At 49.6% G+C, this 19,084-nt stretch overlaps 1 protein-coding gene across 3 annotated transcripts in view; it reads right to left on the minus strand.

Annotated features, from left to right (window-relative positions):
• Window positions 1–3,895: 3,895 nt before the first annotated feature.
• The window catches only part of LOC143511040 (WD repeat and FYVE domain-containing protein 3-like), a 41,613-nt gene continuing 26,424 nt past the window's right edge, over window positions 3,896–19,084 (minus strand). For 2 of the 3 annotated variants that reach the window (XM_077001054.1, XM_077001051.1), the window contains exons 7-17: window positions 18,441–18,627; window positions 18,044–18,210; window positions 15,996–16,463; window positions 15,541–15,639; window positions 13,094–13,287; window positions 10,475–10,947; window positions 9,749–9,832; window positions 8,113–8,278; window positions 6,145–6,360; window positions 4,973–5,085; window positions 3,896–4,035 (exon numbers count right to left, since the gene is read on the minus strand). In XM_077001054.1, coding sequence (XP_076857169.1) covers window positions 5,008–5,085; window positions 6,145–6,360; window positions 8,113–8,278; window positions 9,749–9,832; window positions 10,475–10,947; window positions 13,094–13,287; window positions 15,541–15,639; window positions 15,996–16,463; window positions 18,044–18,210; window positions 18,441–18,627 — 2,132 coding nt within the window. In that variant the 3' untranslated portion in view covers window positions 3,896–4,035; window positions 4,973–5,007. The remainder of the gene's footprint in view (window positions 4,036–4,972; window positions 5,086–6,144; window positions 6,361–8,112; window positions 8,279–9,748; window positions 9,833–10,474; window positions 10,948–13,093; window positions 13,288–15,540; window positions 15,640–15,995; window positions 16,464–18,043; window positions 18,211–18,440; window positions 18,628–19,084) is intronic. The other variant, XM_077001055.1, reaches the window with a different exon arrangement.

A 19,084-nucleotide genomic window follows, 5' to 3' on the forward strand; every position in this document is an offset into this window, starting at 1 on the left:
CCAGTCTACACGTATGAACGAGACACTCGCTCTCCCCTCCCTCAGTCTACACGTATGAACGAGACACTCGCTCTCCCCCCCCCCCAGTCTACACGTATGAACGAGACACTCGCTCTCCCTCCCCTCAGTCTACACGTATGAACGAGACACTCGCTCCCCCCCCCCCAGTCTACACGTATGAACGAGACACTCGCTCTCCCTCCCCCAGTCTACACGTATGAACGAGACACTCGCTCTCCCTCCCCCCAGTCTACACGTATGAACGAGACACTCACTCTCCCTCCCCCAGTCTACACGTATGAACGAGACACCTCGCTCTCCCCCCCCCCCCCCAGTCTACACGTATGAACGAGACACTCGCGCTCCTCCCTCCTCCCCCAGTCTACACGTATGAACGAGACACTCGCTCTCCCCCCCTCCCCCAGTCTACACGTATAAACGAGACACTCGCTCTCCCCCCCCCCAGTCTACACGTATGAACGAGACACTCGCTCTCCCTCCCTCAGTCTACACGTATGAACGAGGACACTCGCTCTCCCTCCCCCAGTCTACACGTATGAACGAGACACTCGCTCTCCCTCCCTCAGTCTACACGTATGAACGAGACACTCACTCTCCCTCCCCCAGTCTACACGTATGAACGAGACACTCGCTCTCCCTCCCCCAGTCTACACGTATGAACGAGGACACTCGCTCTCCCTCCCCCAGTCTACACGTATGAACGAGACACTCGCTCTCCCTCCCCCAGTCTACACGAATGAACGAGACACTCGCTCTCCCTCCCTCAGTCTACACGTATGAACGAGACACTCGCTCTCCCTCCCTCAGTCTACACGTATGAACGAGACACTCGCTCTCCCTCCCCCCAGTCTACACGTATGAACGAGACACTCGCTCTCCCTCCCCCAGTCTACACGTATGAACGAGACACTCGCTCTCCCTCCTCCCAGTCTACACGTATGAACGAGACACTCGCTCTCTCTCCCCCAGTCTACACGTATAAACGAGACACTCGCTCTCTCCTCCCCTCAGTCTACACGTATGAACGAGACACTCACACTCTCCCTCCCCCAGTCTACACGTATGAACGAGACACTCGCTCTCCCTCCCTCAGTCTACACGTATGAACGAGACACTCCCCTCTCCCTCCCCCAGTCTACACGTATGAACGAGACACTCGCTCCGCCACTGCCCGGAAACTCTTCAGCAGTGAACATGACAGTTTGTAGGGTCGCGAGAGGTTTGCACTGACCGCTTCCGATGCCGCTGACCACAGCGCCGTCGTTTACCCCGGACGTGTTGGCGTTGTTGGACGGGGCATTGTGAGGGGCCAGACTGGGCAGGAACAAACAGCTGGATGGAGGGGAGAGAGAGAGAGAGAGAGAGAGAGAGAGAGAGAGAGAGAGAGAGAGAGAGAGAGAGGAGAGAGAGAGAGAGAACAGAAGGGTGTTCACACACACAAGAGAAGGAACAGAGGGATCTTCAAGAATTTGATCTACTGTAATGAAGTTTGCGCCTGCAAAGCCAACCAGAGAAAATTCCTGACATCTCACATGGTTCCCCTGGCCTCCTGCATGGCACCACGGCAGTTTTGTGGGACCATTTCACATTTGTGGGTCTAATATCAGGCACAAGGGCCATAAAAACAAGGCAATAAACGCCCCCTCACTGCCTCACACCGCAGTCTCTGCTGGAGACCTGGTGCCTCTGAAGAGCTTGTCCTCACTAATGAAAGTGCTCACAAACAAATAACAAAAACCACATATACCCACGGCGACTGACACAACCATCGTCATAAAGAAAATAATGAAAATAAAATGAAAGAACAGTCAAGCAAATTGGTGTCACGCTCATTAAAGCTGTCAAAAATCATGTCTAGAGTTTTTAATTTACTCTAATGAACGCTTTAGATACCGTCATGGTACGTGAACAGATTCAATCACACACACATACACACAGAGGCATTACCCTAACAAAAGAACGTGTGTGTGTGTGTGTATTGGTGGTCCAGATATGCATATTAACATATGTGCTCCCCAGAGAGGCCTGTGCCAGTGTAGAAGAGCCCGGCCCAGTTGTGGTAGCTCCATTAAGCCCCTCCGTACGTCTCAACAAGGAACGAGTTAATATGAATATTTCAGAGGTAGATGAGGAGGTTCCGTTTGTTTGTGTGTGTGTGTGTGTGTGTGTGTGTGTGTGTGTGTGGAAATGTGGGGCAGCACAGGCAGCGCTGCATCTTTAATCTAAACAGCACGCCGGTTCTGCTCCGACAGTCGGCCCGCCTGAGCCAGGCAGAACAGCAGGTAGGGGTGGAGGGGTGGAGGGGTGTATGTGTGGAGGGGTGGAGGGGTGTATGTTGTGGAGGGGGTGGAGGGGTGTATGTGTGGAGGGATGTATGTGTGGAGGGGTGGAGGGGTGTATGTGTGGAGGGGTGGAGGGGTGTATGTGTGGAGGGATGTATGTGTGGAGGGGTGGAGGGGTGTATGTGTGGAGGGGTGTATGTGTGGAGGGGTGGAGGGGTGTATGTGTGGAGGGGTGTATGTGTGGAGGGGTGGAGGGGTGTATGTGTGGAGGGGTGGAGGGGTGTATGTGTGGAGGGGTGGAGGGGTGGAGGGGTGTATGTGTGGGAGGGGTGGAGGGGTGTATGTGTGGAGGGGTGGAGGGGTGGAGGGGTGTATGTGTGGAGGGGTGGAGGGGTGTATGTTGGAGGGGTGAGGGGTGTATGTGTGAGGGATGTATGTGTGGAGGGGTGGAGGGGTGTATGTGTGGAGGGGTGGAGGGGTGTATGTGTGGAGGGGTGTATGTGTGGAGGGGTGTATGTGTGGAGGGGTGTATGTGTGGAGGGGTTGGGAGGGGTGTATGTGTGGAGGGGTGTATGTGTGGAGGGGTGTATGTGTGGAGGGGTGGAGGGGTGTATGTGTGGGAGGGGTGGAGGGGTGTATGTGTGGAGGGGTGGAGGGGTGTATGTGTGGAGGGGTGGAGGGGTGTATGTGTGGAGGGGTGGAGGGTGTATTGTGGAGGGGTGGAGGGGTGTATGTTGTGGAGGGGTGGAGGGGTGTATGTGTGGAGGGGTGGAGGGGTGTATGTGTGGAGGGGTGTATGTGTGGAGGGGTGTATGTGTGGAGGGGTGGAGGGGTATATGTGTGGAGGGGTGGAGAGGGGTGGAGAGGTGTATGTGTGGAGGGGTGTATGAGTGGAGGGGTGGAGGCCGCCCTTTCATCATTTAAGGCACTGAAGGGCGGAATGACCGGCCCAAGCGTTATTGACGTTCTCCACTAAAATTCAGAGGCTGCTCTACCTGCCGTTTGCGCTGCAATATGTAGGTCACGTGAGACACACACGAGCCCGCACGTCGAAGAACAATAATGAGGTTCACTGCATTTGTTGTGCTGACGGAACTCAAGACGACTAGCGAGTGTGAAAGTTATGAGCGCGCGGCATCCTGATGGCGTTGGCTTAAGCAATCGCAGATCGCGCGTAGCTGTCGACCCTCACATGCTGGGAGATTTATCTCCAGGTATTCATCTTTCTGAAGTCTTAACGTGGGGCTGTGTGAGCCTACAGAGCAACAGCCTACACTCTGAACCCAGAGTAAACCTCGGAGGTTCTGTGCAACAGATGTGTTTGGCCCAAAAACGCCCTCAAAAAAAACTCCTCCTCATATCCATCTGCCTTTGAACTCATTCCTACGGCTGAACTCATTCCTTTGAACTCATTCCCCCCCCCCCCCCCCCCCCCCCCCCCCCCCCCCCCCCCCCCCCCCCCCCCCAACAGGACGGTTCCTCCGAAGGCCGACCCACCCGAAGCCCTCTGGCGAGGTGTCGAACTCCACGAAGGCGGGCGTGACGGCCGAGCCGTGCAGGCGGATGTCGTGGGGCGTGGTCATGGAGACCAGGCACTTGACGCGGGTGAGGGGCACAGTGCTGCCCTCCGCCGAGCGCACCAGGCTGCGACTGATGCGGTACTGCCCGTTGTCCTCGCTGGCCGCGAACACGCTGTCCGGCCCGAAGCCCTCTGTGGAGGTGGTCATGCTGTCTGCAGCGGTGGGAGAGAGAGAGAGAGACTGCAGTAAAACATCTGGTAGTTGGAGTTCTGACGTAGCCATGACTGCGTGGGTGGCCATTGCTGACCGGTGTGTGTGTGTGTGTGTGTGTGTGTGTGTGTGTGTGTGTGCGCGTGAGTGCATGTATGTTCTTAGCAGCTTTACAGGTACTAGCTGGATTACAGTCCATAACCGCCATACTCAAAATTCCTGTTTTTTTTTTTAAGGCCTAAAGGATTAGCAAGTCATAAAGTCATGTTAAAAGGTCATTCATGGAATGCAGGGGTTGAACCTGCAGTCATGTGATAAACTCCACTATCCAATCAGGAAGCAGAACGGAGTTTCCACTCTGGTGAAACTCGTCCCTACGTCCTGTTTCACTTTGCCGCCATTTCCGTTTTTAATCCAATTCAGATCTTTTAAAAGAAAGATTTTTTTTTTTGTTTAACAAAAATGAATTTGGTCCCCAAAGGAAAGGTCAAGATCATTTGCTGAGGATATGCCGTCTTACACTGGGCTAATGTGTTTAACACAGGCAGCCATGCTCAATTAAATCGACCCATTCTAGTATGAAATCATAAAACCTTTGCATTTGCAAGTGTTAAAGGATAGGCTGAGCGCGGTGAAGTACTAAAGGAAAGTTAATTGTCCAGGAATTACAGGGGCAAGGAGCCAAGTTCCAGGAAAGCCTGTTCAATTTTAATGGTGGCCAAATCCATACTCAGGACGACTGGAGAGAGAGAAACATCTGCTTTATTTGATGCCACAGGTCATTGCTGGCATAACAGTGGGGGCAGTGGGAGTGTTGAACAAACCAACACTACAGCCAGCCAATCACAGCTTTGAGGACGAGGTTATGAGGAGGTTATGAAGAGGTTATGGCAGGTCGGAGAGGAGGGATTAAGAAAGGCTGATCTTGCTTCCACTTACTTCTGGTTTCGGTGTCGTAGCTCAGCGAGCTGGGCTTATGAACCCGGTACTGCTTCAGAAGCTTCTTGTCCCAGGCGCCACAGTTCAGAGGGTTTCCCAGACGCAGAAACTCCCTGATCAACGAGAAACAATGAGAAACAACCGATCAACCGCAGAAAACACGGAGCGATACAAGTATTCCCTTAGTTTTACCAAAAACACACATTCAACTTCGTTTTGTTGTTGTGTTAGTCTGGTAGGGTTGTGAATATCTGACCGATATGTTTTGTAACCCAACCAAATTTTTTACCCAATTCATCTACTTTAAGTGAGCACTCCAGCACCGCAACCCTTGACCCCGTCATGTGAGCGTCTGGAGCACGAAGGCGCTAGTACTTTGTTCCGCATTTCTGTCTTTCAGACGGCACTGTGACGGTATTGGGGGGGGGGGGGTACACAGCAGGCCAAAATAACGCCCTGCGTCTGATATCCCCGCCACGCCCCCCCACCACGCCCGGTCAGCCGAGCGGAAAATTAGAACCGCTAATCTGGCCACGTGCCTCCGAGACGGAGCTTCACAGAGGGGCTCTGTGTCAAACGCCGGGAGCCGTCAAACGCCAGCGCGCACCGCCGTGGTTTTTACTGCTGCGGTTCTGTTTGGATAAGCGGAGACACTTTTGCTCATGGTGGGAGGATTTTTAATCATCAGGTAAATCAAATAAAGATATGATCAAATCCTCTGAGGCACTGTTGACACTGTTTGACGCATCTGGTCCTACACTAAAAGAATCAAAATGTCACAGATGTCATGAGGGTGACTAACTGCGTAAGACTGCAGATTATGGTAAATAGGTTTGTGAGGAAGAAAGTGAATTCTCCTTGTGTCTGGAATTTCAGTCAACAAAACATTACTGGGACAATTAACAAGAACGAACAGTAGTCAGTGAGCGTAATATGGGGAATGAACTGGTCATCAGCCCACTAAGCTGTAGTGCAGTGCTGGAAGTCAATTACTATTCTACGACAACCCATGAGATCATATGAGCAGAAGCCTGTCATATAAAACATTACATTTAAAAACGCTGTAATTGTTTTTTTTTAATACCTACAACACCAAAAGCCACAATGGCCGTGATATTTTCCCCATTGTGAGATGCGTTTAAAGGCAGTTGTACAGGACGGCGGGTGCTCACCGCAGCGCGGCGGGCAGCAGGGCCTGGGACGCCAGCCTCTCGAAGGTCCGCTGGAGCGGCGGGTGGAGCGGGGTGCTCCTCGTCCGCCAGGGCGCTAGCGCAGCGCTGGAGCAGACGCGAGTGCAGGCCCGCCTCGCCCAGCACCTGCTGGTTCCGCTCAGAGTGCACCAGCACCTGCACCATGTTGGCCACAGCCAGCTGCAGGTCCAACGCATGCTGGGGGGGGGGGGGGGGGGGGGGGGGGGGGGGGGTGTGTGTGTGTGTGTGTGTGTGTGTGTGTGTGTGAGAGAGAGAGAGAGAGAGAGAGAGAGAGAGAGAGAGAGAGAGAGAGAGAGAGAGAGAGAGAGAGAGAAACGTTGTGTCAAGCTGAAGTGGAACTGGAGGTTTTGCGTTTTGCAGGCCTCAAGCTTCTGGACCACAAGGAATCTTGTAATGGTAGGTGCTGCACAATGGGCTTTTAATCATTTCTGTCACTCAGGTTACCACAAAGCAGCGCAAAAAAACTGCAGCTCTGACAAACTGCAGACACCACTTTTTCCTTTATTTCTTTATGTTAAAAGCCTCCTTTTCATGTGGGAACGAACAATAAGAACGTACCCGTATTTACCGGGGGAAGAAACCGAGCGGACGGTGATGGCTCGTCTGGAGTAAACGGGCTAAAGGAGGAACCGTATCACTGGGCAGACTGGGCCCTTGGTACCACTGCCTTCCAATACCAGCCTCTCCAGTGTGCCAGTTGGCTACATACAGCCCCTATAGTCAAAGAACAAGCGCTTCTCTGGAAAGATGCCAGCTAACGTTACCCTTACCGTTTAATAATGCAAAACAGGTGGAAGGAGCCTAAATTTAGACTAGTCATCCAAAGGAGACTGCTAGCCTAATTAACGCAGGCAGAGGGACAGACTGGGCTCCTTTTCTCTGCATGGAAAACCAGGCAGTGCGGCTGTCTCTGGTTTTCTGGTATCTCTGCCTCTCCTGAACATCTGGTCTTAACTTGCTTTATAGCCTGGAGCTTATTACAAACCTGATCAGACCTGCACTTCCTTAGCTGTGAGGTATTCCAGGTGAATTAAGGTTTTAGAGTTTTGTGTCATTTTTCCTGTACATCCTTGAAGGTAAACGGTTGTTAAAGGTGACTCAACATTTTCTCGTTAGGCCTTTACAAGAACACCATTACATTAGACACTGCACTGCCTGACCCTCAAATGTAAAATGGGCTAGATGTACGGTGTGTATCATCCTGGCGTAAAGTCTGCAGGTGGAGTCGTGCTGCTCTGTGTGCTTCCACGGTTTGCTCAAGGCCGGGAGGTTCTCCTCTTTAATTAGCAAGTAAATTTGTTTTGTGTGAAGAAAAGGCACAGTGAAAGACTGCAGGAGTAGAGCTGATGAAACTGACAGGAGCCAAAGATGACCAGAACGGCCCGAGTAACAGAACCCCTCGATCCCCTGAAACGTTCTACTGTCTACTCATCAACTTTCAGTAGCACTGGCCATGTGACGTTGAGCGTGAACGCTGTTGCACTACTATACCAGACACGCTGAGGGGGAGGAAGAAGGCCGTGAACGGAGCCGCGCCATCTTGCTAACACTAGCACTCAGCTGAACAAGAAAAATGTGTTCATTTCAATGTCATGTTTAAATGAAAAAGAAAAAAAAGAAGACAACTGATGTGCTGCAAAGTAAACAAATATTGTGGCTTAAACAGCAGGTAAAAGGATTTACACTGATACACTGAGCACTTATGGACGCTTAAATTGCTAACACGGCTAAGAAGGAATGTAGTTTTAAAGCCATAAAGACAATGCATAACACTGAAGAAAGCAAAGCTTGCACAAACTAACTGCAAATAGACTTGTGAAGGCATTCAACCCTCAATAGTCACACAGCTGAGCCACTGGCTCAGGTAACATGGCAGCTAATCACGAGCACGTGGAGTGTGGAGGTGAAGGAGAGCAGAGGAGCCTCTACCTCGGGCTGGGCGTCCGAGCTGACGGAAGCTAGCAGGTCCAGCATGGCCAGGACGGCCCCTGGGTGAATGACAACAGGGTCTGAGGCGTGCAGCAGGGGGTTGGCCAGGTGCAGGTCCGTGAGAGCTCTGACCGGGGCCGAGCTGGAGGAACCCTGGTAGCCATGTCTGTTTGGACAGGGAGGAGGAGATCAGCGCACGATGCCGTTGGTCCACGAGCCTCGTGGGGAGGCATCAGTAACAGTGTATGCTACTACAGAAACAATAAATCACTCCATTACATCTGACCTGGGGTCCTGTCTGGCATCTTAGACATTTATTTTTATGTGGAACGTGTAATAATAATAATTTGTTGTCCACATTACATTTCTTCTTAATTGTAAGTGCACCCTTAGAATTCATTAGAACCAGTGATTCTGTTTCACTTAAATTAATTCAAATCCAGTCTAGGCACTTAATTCAGGGTTCCCACTCCAAGTCTGACTTTTCCCTGAGTAAAAGCCTATGATGAACGGAAAACCAGGCTGTGTGTGTTAAATGGACACAGAAAAATGAAGCAACCATAAAAAATTCTCACACAATATGGAAAACGTTTGTTTAAATGTGTAACATACTGCAACTTAAATGTAAAGATGCTCCAGACAGAACTCATATTGTATGACCCGACCCAAAATATGATCACATCCTCTGACTTTCCATGTCCTGACTTCATGACTGTTAATATTCCATGACCAGTGGGAACCCTGTTAATTACTGATCAAAACTGCCCACAGGGACACAGCGGGGGTCAGGGGCCATGACCTTAAACATGCTGATAGCAGAAGGTTGTGGGGTTGTGTGGTTGTGTGGTCCTGTGGTTGTGTGGTTGTATGGTCCTGTGGTTGTGTGGTCCTGTGGTTGTGTGGTCGTGTGGTCCTGTGGTCGTGTGGTCGTGTGGTCCTGTGGTTGTGGGGTTGTGTGGTCCTGTGGTTGTGTGGTCCTGTGGTTGTGGGGTTGTGTGGTCCTGTGTTTGTGGGGTTGTGTGGTCCTGTGTTTGTGGGGTTGTGTGGTCCTGTGGTTGTGGGGTTGTGTGGTCCTGTGGTTGTGTGGTTGTGGGGTTGTGTGGTTGTGGGGTTGTGTGGTCCTGTGGTTGTGTAGTTGTGGGGTTGTGGGATTGTGTGGTCCTGTGGTTGTGTGGTCATGTGATTGTGTAGTTCTGTGGTTGTGCTGTTATGTGGTTCTTGGTTTTGTGGTTTTACCACTGCAAGCTTTAGGCCCAGTATAACAGCTTGGCAAGGCAGATGAGATACACACATGAACACACGCACGCACACACGCACTCATGCATGCACACACACACACGCACACGCACGCACACGCACGCACACACACGCACACACACGCACACACGCACACACGCACACACGCACACACACGCACACACACGCACACACACAGGAGAAGAAAGGCAGATTACTGTTGATAACTGTTTTTCATGTGTGAGGGAGCGGGCAATATAGATAAGAGGAAGGAGAGTGCTGTGGGGAGAGAGAGAGAAAGAGGGAGGAATGGGGCAAGAAGAAGAGGGGAGGGGCAGAGTAGGCAGCGTGGGGGGGCAGACAGAGAGAAGAGGGCTAAAGCAGCGAGCGCAGTAGCTACCTCTTCCTGGCGAGTGCTGGCGTGCCCCAGGGGGAGGGGAGGGAGGTCTCGTGACTCAGGCAGGGGGGCACCTGCTCGGCACGACTGCGCAGGGCAACACACACACGCACGTGCAGCCAGGCGAGACCACGGGAGACGGGAGAGAGAGGGAGAGAGGGAGGGAGAGAGAGGAATAAAAAGAGGGAAGCGGTTAGTGTGAGCTCAAAAGACAGCTTAGAGCAAAGCACACGGGCCTTCTAATACTTCAGCGCATGCAAGTCTGACACGCGCGAGCACACGCGCAGACGCATGCAGACACGCGCAGACGCACGCAGACACGCGCAGGAAATGATTCAAGCCAGCAACAGCAACCGCGCGACATATGTCGCTTGCTAAGACACACTAACATGTACCTTCACGTATATATATAAATAAAACTTGAAAGAATGCTTCATGTTAGGAACAGGATCAACAAGTGCTAGAAATGGAGTCAAAGTGAACGAACAGGAAACAGAATTAAAGAACAAATGAAAAGAAAACCGGAAAAAACAACATAAGGTAAAACAAGGTATCCCAAAGCGAACCCCCTCGGGGCATAAACCGCACCGCTACACCTTCAGAATGATCATCCCCACCCACAAACCTGTCACTGCTTAACCACCACCTCAGCGCACGCGAGAAAACCCAAACAAAACAAACCCAAAACCTCCCGGCCGCTCCGAGCAGACGTTGGTGGCGGGCCCTGACCTGTCGAAGGAGTCGGTGGCCATCTTGTACAGGTAGATGAAGAGCTTGCTGCAGTGAAGCAGGGCGGGACACATGCCGTCTGCGCCCGCCGCCTCGTCCTCCAGCAGTCTCTGGAAGGGCTGCGCGTTGGACGGCGTGGTGGCCGCGTGGGCAGAGGACGACGCCACCAGCTTCTTGGCCTCGGAGAAGCAGCCCAGCAGGCGCACGGCGTCGGCCAGCTTCTCGTACTGGATCTCGGTGCGGAAGAAGTGCGAGTTGGCCGGCTCGTAGCGCATGGCCGCCGTCAGCGTGCAGAAGACGGTGTGCAGCAGCTCGAAGACCTGGTTGTGGTTGACGCGCTCCCAGGAGCCGGACGGCCGCGGCCCCAGCGAGCGCTCCATGGCCACCAGCAGCGAGGTGACGTAGACGAAGCCGCCCACCTTGCGGAAGACGGTGCGCGTGCGGTGGCTCTCACGCAGCACGGCCAACAGCGCCTGCGGGGGGGAAAGAGGCGTCAACGCTCTTCAAAGAACAGCTCGAGAGGAACAGCTGAAGAAGAACAGCTATTCGTGGTGAGTGTGAGGCTCAGGTGTGGGGGTCAAACGCCTAATGTCCAAAACACAAATTCACAGACACAGACGTCTGTTGCCTGTAATTATTACCTCAAATTTGAGGATACATTAGCATAAAGTCCTGGCCTGCTGTATTTTTCATGACATTCATTTTTATTTGGAATACAGGTCCTTTAATAGTTCTTGCCTTCAAATGAATTGTGATTTCCTCCATATAGGATTTGGTATTTCTTGGCTAGAGGATGTGGACTGCTAGAATATGTACTGTTATAGAGCAGAACTGTATACTGTTATAGAGCAGAACTGTATACTGTTATAGAGCAGAACTGTGTACTGTTATAGAGCAGAACTGTATACTGTTATAGAGCAGAACTGTGTACTGTTATAGAGCAGAACTGTGTACTGGTATAGAGCAGAACTGTGTACTGTTATAGAGCAGAACTGTGTACTGTTATAGAGCAGAACTGTGTACTGTTATAGAGCAGAACTGTGTACTGTTATAGAGCAGAACTGTGTACTGTTATAGAGCAGAACTGTGTACTGTTATAGAGCAGAACTGTGTACTGTTATAGAGCAGAACTGTGTACTGTTATAGAGCAGAACTGTGTACTGTTATAGAGCAGAACTGTGTACTGGTATAGAGCAGAACTGTGTACTGTTATAGAGCAGAACTGTGTACTGTTATAGAGCAGAACTGTGTACTGTTATAGAGCAGAACTGTGTACTGTTATAGAGCAGAACTGTGTACTGTTATAGAGCAGAACTGTGTACTGTTATAGAGCAGAACTGTGTACTGTTATAGAGCAGAACTGTGTACTGTTATAGAGCAGAACTGTATACTGTTATAGAGCAGAACTGTGTACTGTTATAGAGCAGAACTGTATACTGTTATAGAGCAGAACTGTGTACTGTTATAGAGCAGAACTGTGTACTGTTATAGAGCAGAACTGTATACTGTTATAGAGCAGAACTGTATACTGTTATAGAGCAGAACTGTATACTGTTATAGAGCAGAACTGTGTACTGTTATAGAGCAGAACTGTGTACTGTTATAGAGCAGAACTGTGTACTGTTATAGAGCAGAACTGTGTACTGTTATAGAGCAGAACTGTGTACTGTTATAGAGCAGAACTGTATACTGTTATAGAGCAGAACTGTGTACTGTTATAGAGCAGAACTGTGTACTGTTATAGAGCAGAACTGTGTACTGTTATAGAGCAGAACTGTGTACTGTTATAGAGCAGAACTGTGTAGTGTTATAGAGCAGAACTGTGTACTGTTATAGAGCAGAACTGTGTACTGTTATAGAGCAGAACTGTGTACTGTTATAGAGCAGAACTGTGTACTGTTATAGAGCAGAACTGTGTACTGTTATAGAGCAGAACTGTGTACTGTTATAGAGCAGAACTGTAGGGAGATCCAGGCTGTATTCCAACTGCATTCACAGTCATTAGTGACAGTCATTAGTGCTGAACATTAGTTATACAGCAAGCAGACTGTAGGACAAGGCACAAAATAAACACAAGCTATGAACATTAGCGCAGAGCTGGAACACACTTTCTAGAAATTAGTGTGACCCGGAATTATTAAAGCGCAAAGAACTTCCTGAGCGGTTTTACATGTTCTAACTTGATAATGAGTTTATTGGATCCTTTGACTTTTTTTTTTATTCAGGTCTGATTTAGCAGAGCATGGCAGAACTCAAGAATAACACATTCTCAGCTCTCAGTTACAAGGGTTTGGACCACACACACACACACACACACACAATGGCAGAACTCAAGAATAACACATTCTCAGCTCTCAGTTACAAGGGTTTGGACCACACACACACACACACACACACAATGGCATTGTCGCTTCAGTAACTAAATTATTTACTAACAAAACAGAACAAAGAAAATGTAAACTACAGTATACTGTATTCACTCGCCTTCAATCTTTTCTGTGTTTATATATAAACCTAGTGATTATACATATATCTGTGTGTTTATACATGTCTGCGCGCGCGCGTGTGTGTGTGTGTGTGCGTGCGTGTGTGCGTGTGTGTGTGCGTGCGTGTGCTCACCCGCAGGATGTCCGTTTTGAGCTGCAGTTCTGTGGAGGGTGCGGAGTGCATGAGGCCCAGCAGAGTGCCCATGTCGTCATCACCCGAGGGCGTCAGCACCAGCTGCTGGATGATCATCAGGGCGTGTTCACGACACTGGCGGTACTTCACGATGTTGTGCACGCAGCGAGCACCGCCAAACTCACGGAAGAGTCCTGACAGGGGAGCAAGAGAGTTAGGAACAGCCCTGAGAATGGGAGGAGTTAGGAACAGCCCTGAGAATGGGAGGAGTTAGGAACAGCCCTGAGAATGGGAGGAGTTAGGAACAGCCCTAAGAATGGGAGGAGTTAGGAACAGCCCAGAGAATGGGAGGAGTTAGGAACAGCCCTGAGAATGGGAGGAGTTAGGAACAGTCCTGAGAATGGGAGGAGTTAGGAACAGCCCTAAGAATGGGAGGAGTTAGGAACAGCCCAGAGAATTGGAGGAGTTAGGAACAGCCCTGAGAATGGGAGGAGTTAGGAACAGTCCTGAGAATGGGAGGACAGAGTTAGGAAGAGTCCTGAGAATGGGAGGAGTTAGGAACAGCCCTGAGAATGGGAGAACAGAGTTAGGAACAGTCCTGAGAATGGGAGGAGTTAGGAACAGTCCTGACAGGGCATTACGAGGAAGTGAGGAACAGTCCTGACAAGGTCGGGGTGAGGGAGTGTTTAAGGTGCCAACATTGCCAACTCCAATCGGAATCAGCCCCCCGAACTGACCCATCTGTGCAGTGAGAACACACACACTAGTGATCACTAGCCTAGCCCAGCCCAACGTCCAGGGAGCAGTTGGGGTTAAGTACCTTGCTCACTTCAGTCATAGCCTAGGGCCTGGGAATCAAACCCACGACCCTCCAGTCACAAGACCGGTTGCCTAACCACCAGACCAGGACTCATGGAGTGAGTGAGGAACAGTCCTGACAGGGTGGAGACGGTGAGGAACAGTCCTGACAGGGTGGAGACGGTGAGGAACAGTCCTGACAGGGTGGAGACAGTGAGGAACAGTCCTGACAGGGTGGAGACAGTGAGGAACAGTCCTGACAGGGTGGAGACAGTGAGGAACAGTCCTGACAGGGTGGAGACAGTGAAGAACAGTCCTGACAGGGTGGAGACAGTGAGGAACAGTCCTGACAGGGTGGAGACGGTGAGGAACAGTCCTGACAGGGTGGAGACGGTGAGGAACAGTCCTGACAGGGTGGAGACGGTGAGGAACAGTCCTGACAGGGTGGAGACGGTGAGGAACAGTCCTGACAGGGTGGAGACGGTGAGGAACAGTCCTGACAGGGTGGAGACGGTGAGGAACAGTCCTGACACATGTAGCTTGGCAAATACATCATGCTCCAGGGTCCTTGTTCAAGGTGTGCATTAATTGACATTAATGGGCTATCACCATTAGTGTTTAAGAGGCCCACTGATGACAACTTGTGAAAGTTAATAACCCAATTAATTCTATCACACACAAATAAAAGAAATAATATGAGAAACTAAAATATGAGAAGAGCTCTACTGGGGAGACTGGTTAGCAAATGGGGAGAAAGTATTTTCAAAACTGGAGGGTTGAAGGACCACACCAGTTGTTTTGTATATATCAGTCATGAGGATTGGGTTAAGGCCTTACATCAGTGCCTATGAGTAACCCAGCAGAACCCTAACTCAGCACCAGCAGCTCCGGGCGCTAACACTCAGAGTTATGAGACAAGCTTCACACGTAAAGCAGGCCTGAGACCAGAGGCTGCAAACGAAAAAAAAAATCAAAAGAAATGAAAGAGGAAGGGGGGGAGAAGCATGCAGAGAGTGGCGAAAGAGTGGAGGCCTAACCGCACTAACACGCCAGCCCACAAACAGCAAAACATACGAGAGAAACAGATGCAGGATGCCATCGAGCTCCAGCACCAAAAACAACAAAAATGCCTCTTCCCCCCCCAAGGGAGCCTGACATCATGCTGAGAGGAGGCGACAGCAGCGGAGGAACCAGAAGACACGGCCCGAGTCCTCAGAGCCACGGTTGGATCCCCCCCAAGACAACAGGGCGAGCGCGAGACAGCCCGCAAAAGGGGAAGAAACATGTCGACTTCGAATGGTTTGACGTGTAGCACCGGTGCGCTACTGTTTATATAACCTCAGTCCAAGCAGTCACTCCCCTGGTCTGGTTTGTTGGCAGGAGAAAAATTCACATGGGCTAATCCAAACCGAGATGCCAAGAAGTGACGTCTGAGGTTTTTGGGCTTAAACTGGCGTGGCGGTCAGGGCCGTTGGGATTTACTCTCGGAGTGGGAAGGCTGGTTAATCCCAGCGAGGAATTCCTCTGCTTCTTAGAGAACACAGCAGTAAATGTCATGACCTGAGCATGGTGTGTAAATAGTTACGTCACATGCAGAAAGACACTGTTGAAAACGAAGAGGGGGAGGGAGAAAAGCCCCATATACGTACCTGCATTGGTGTTGGAGCCCTGAAGGAGGACCGTGAGGGTCTCCATGACCAGCCAAGCTAACTGCTTCTGTTCCTCTGCCACACTGTTTTTGGAGTCTCCTGATGGGAGAACGTTGAAGAACACAGAGCTCACAGTGAAACGTCAAATCAGCACTGGTGTTTACAAACCTAGCTGGAACTAGCCAATGATACACCAGAGAATGCAGCTTTCATGCTAAAAACACCCGTTTTAATATACGGTACATCAAATTTAGAATAATAGGAGCACTTCCCTAAAAGTGTAAACACTGCTTAAAGAAGGGGAAAAAACGAAAAAAAAAGGTCGTCGAGTTAGCATCATGCATATGCGGTAATGGAAACTTTTAGCTTGCGGTGTTTTCCACACTGCTGATCGCATCTGCACTTTTGGGACACAGAAGAGAGTCCAGTATGGCGCCGTCACTGGTGCGGCTCACCTTGCTCGCTCTGGGCCTGAGTGGGGTCTTTCAGCAGGGCTGCGTACTTGTGCAGCAGGTTGACCAGCACCTCCAGCAGGCCCACCTCACGGAACACGTCGCTGAACACCGGGTGGTGGCGGCAGAGTTTCAGCAGCGTGCGGGTGGCCGTGGTACTGCACCCGTAGGAGGCGCTGGACTTCAGGAGCACGCTGACGCCAAACAGCTCCTTGCAGGGCACGTAGTTGAGGCCGAAGACCACGAACTCCAGCAGCTCGAAGTATTTGGCCTGGACCTCGGGGAGACGCGGAACGCGCTCGGCGAACTGCGAGAGAGCGTGCTGCGCCTCCAGGATGAAGTAGTTGGCGCTGTCGGCAGCGTAGATGTTGCCGATGGCCTCCAGGACCATGCGGGCCAGACGGCCAGTCTTGGCCTTTAGGAAAGCGTTCTGAAGCACGGAGAAGGCTTGGATGTTCCTAACGGTGTGACCTACAGGAAAGAGCGCACGCGCTTTTAGTGAGTCTCTGCTTAGACGAGCCTTAACCACAGAGACTTGCTCTCGGCCCCATCTGCCCAGGACAACTATGGACTCTGACTTGGGATCATTAGGACAGTGTGACATGTGCTTTTGATTAGAAATGTTTGCTTACAGTAAAAGAGGCTTGTACAAAATAAGTGTGCTGAGTAGCTAACCTCAGTCTAAACAAGTAACCACGCACCTTCAAGAACACACACACGTGCATTCAGCCGCTGGTCATCTTCCACCAAAAGTTCTATATCTCTACGCATATGCAACATGCCTCGAACATACTGAATGTCTGGGAAAACGCCTCTCGGAAAAGGCCAAGTTTTGATGCGACACAGTGCGCACACATTGCTATCTGCTGCTATTTTGCTAATTACACTACTTAAGGCATCACAGAGACGCATGTGACAGGACAAACAAACTGCTTAACCAGATCACACAGTAGGTGTCCCACGCTTGGCTAATTTGGTCCAATTAACGCCATTTACAGCCACTGAGCCCTAACGTTTTAATTCGTCCCCTCAGAATCCGCAGGCCTTCCAGTGTCCCAGAGTGTGATTCAGTTTTATCTACACTGACTGGGGAGCAAGCCACAGATGAAGAGATTAACGCAAGAAATAAGGTGAGCGAATACCGATAATCTCCCGAGAAAGGCAGACAGTTATTGACTGGAGCAATGCTAGTTTCACCGCGAGGGCTCTTAAAGACTGGGTTTGTGATAGTGGCAATCCTGCCCTTATCCTGAGGCTCTGCTCTTAATGAGACTGTCATTCTTGGCCTGAAATGACCTTAACAAACCATGTCAGCAGAAATCGATTTTTCAGTGACTTGCACCTTCTTTTTGTTATTTTCAATAAAAAAGCAGCACAAGTGTCTGGCTCCCCCAAATCAAAGCACTGGATGTCACTGTCTGCAGAGCAAGCATAGTTTAAACTATCAGAATATTTGCAGAGGCTTGCTGAATTATACCAAGACAAAAACATAATAAATTGGTGAAGTCACAGGAGAAGCAACAGCTGCCGTTTTAACGAGACACAATTAACATAATGGTGATGGTTTAACTTCTGAAATATATTGTTAACTTCTGCAAACACTGTTATCTAATGGAGATCAATCGAATGGAGCTATAACAGCATTATAGCTGTAGTATATAATGTCACCTACCATAACACAATCCATTAACTGCAGTATTTCGCACTTACTTTTAAGGTGAAAAGCCGCCTAAGGAAATTACTCAAAATATAAAAGACCGAAATAATTCTGATGGTAGTAGTGCATACTTTCCTAAATGAAGGCAGAGTTTGATGGATTGTGTAAGATCGTAAGAATAAAACTCAAAACACCCATGACAAACTCAGCCTACAGAAGTAAATGCAAGAATGATTGAATGTGGCACTGCTGTTAAAACCTAAATGCTCCATTCCAAGAGATCGACATCTCCGTGTGGGCAGCGGACCGTCTTCACGCCTCTGGGCTCACTCAGCCAGTTCTGTCCAGAGCCGCCTTCCTGTGCTTAAATCACACCACTTCCTGGAGGACTGACCTTTCCCAGAAGGCTGTGGGACAACAAAGCCGGGTAGGAGGAAGGGCGCGCCGGTGGTAAGGCCGGCTGGTTTAAGTTCGCTGACACCATACGCGGTCAAGGCGGTGACCAGGTTCACCAGGTCCTTCAGGGCATCTTTGGATTCATCCCCTTTGCCCTGCTCCAACCTGTAGGCACAGCAAGACAACGGTAATGTGCTGCCTTACACTGCAACAGAAACTTCTAAAGCTCGACAGGCTGTTGATTTAATTTAAATTATAGGCTTTAACTGTAACAGCATTACTATCAAAACAAGACTGGACAATTTGAAAATAACATGATTAAGTCTTATCGAAATCAAACATTACTAGACTCTCTACAAATATATATATATAAAGTTATATATAAAATGATATACTTGAGCATGACGTCTGTCAGGAAGGTGTAACCCTGGCACATGCGGAAATCATCTAGTAATGTCTGAGACACATCGCTGGAGTCTTTGAGGAAGCAAGACAGCCCAGCAAACATCTCCACGATCTCCAGTGGAGAGAGATCTTCTGACTGCTTCATGTTCTGGATACATGTCGACAGACACTCTTTCTCTGTGAAAAACAAGCTCACATTCACTGCGTGCCGCATCGGTGGGGATTGACAACGGAATTATTTTATGGTGCAGTTATTGTGAAAACTTTGTCATCAAGCGTTAAAGTAAATCACACCCGAAGAGAATACGTAAACAGTTATGAGGTTAAAATTCTATTAGAGTTCAGAAGAGGCGACAGTGTCAGCAGTAAAGCATCCATGCATAAGCCTCGCTGGAAACTACAGAGCAAAGGAAACAATTAGAAGGGCATAAATAAATAGAGCTCAGCCAGCCATGAAGCACTTCAAAATATATATATATATATATATATATATATATATATATATATATATATATATATATATATATATATATATATATACACACACACACAAAAAAACACACACAATATACATATATGAATATATAAATGAAAGCATGTACATGTATGTATATATATATATATATTTAAAAAC

Source organism: Brachyhypopomus gauderio, chromosome 3, assembly GCF_052324685.1.
Source record: "Brachyhypopomus gauderio isolate BG-103 chromosome 3, BGAUD_0.2, whole genome shotgun sequence".
Classification (NCBI taxonomy): domain Eukaryota; kingdom Metazoa; phylum Chordata; class Actinopteri; order Gymnotiformes; family Hypopomidae; genus Brachyhypopomus; species Brachyhypopomus gauderio.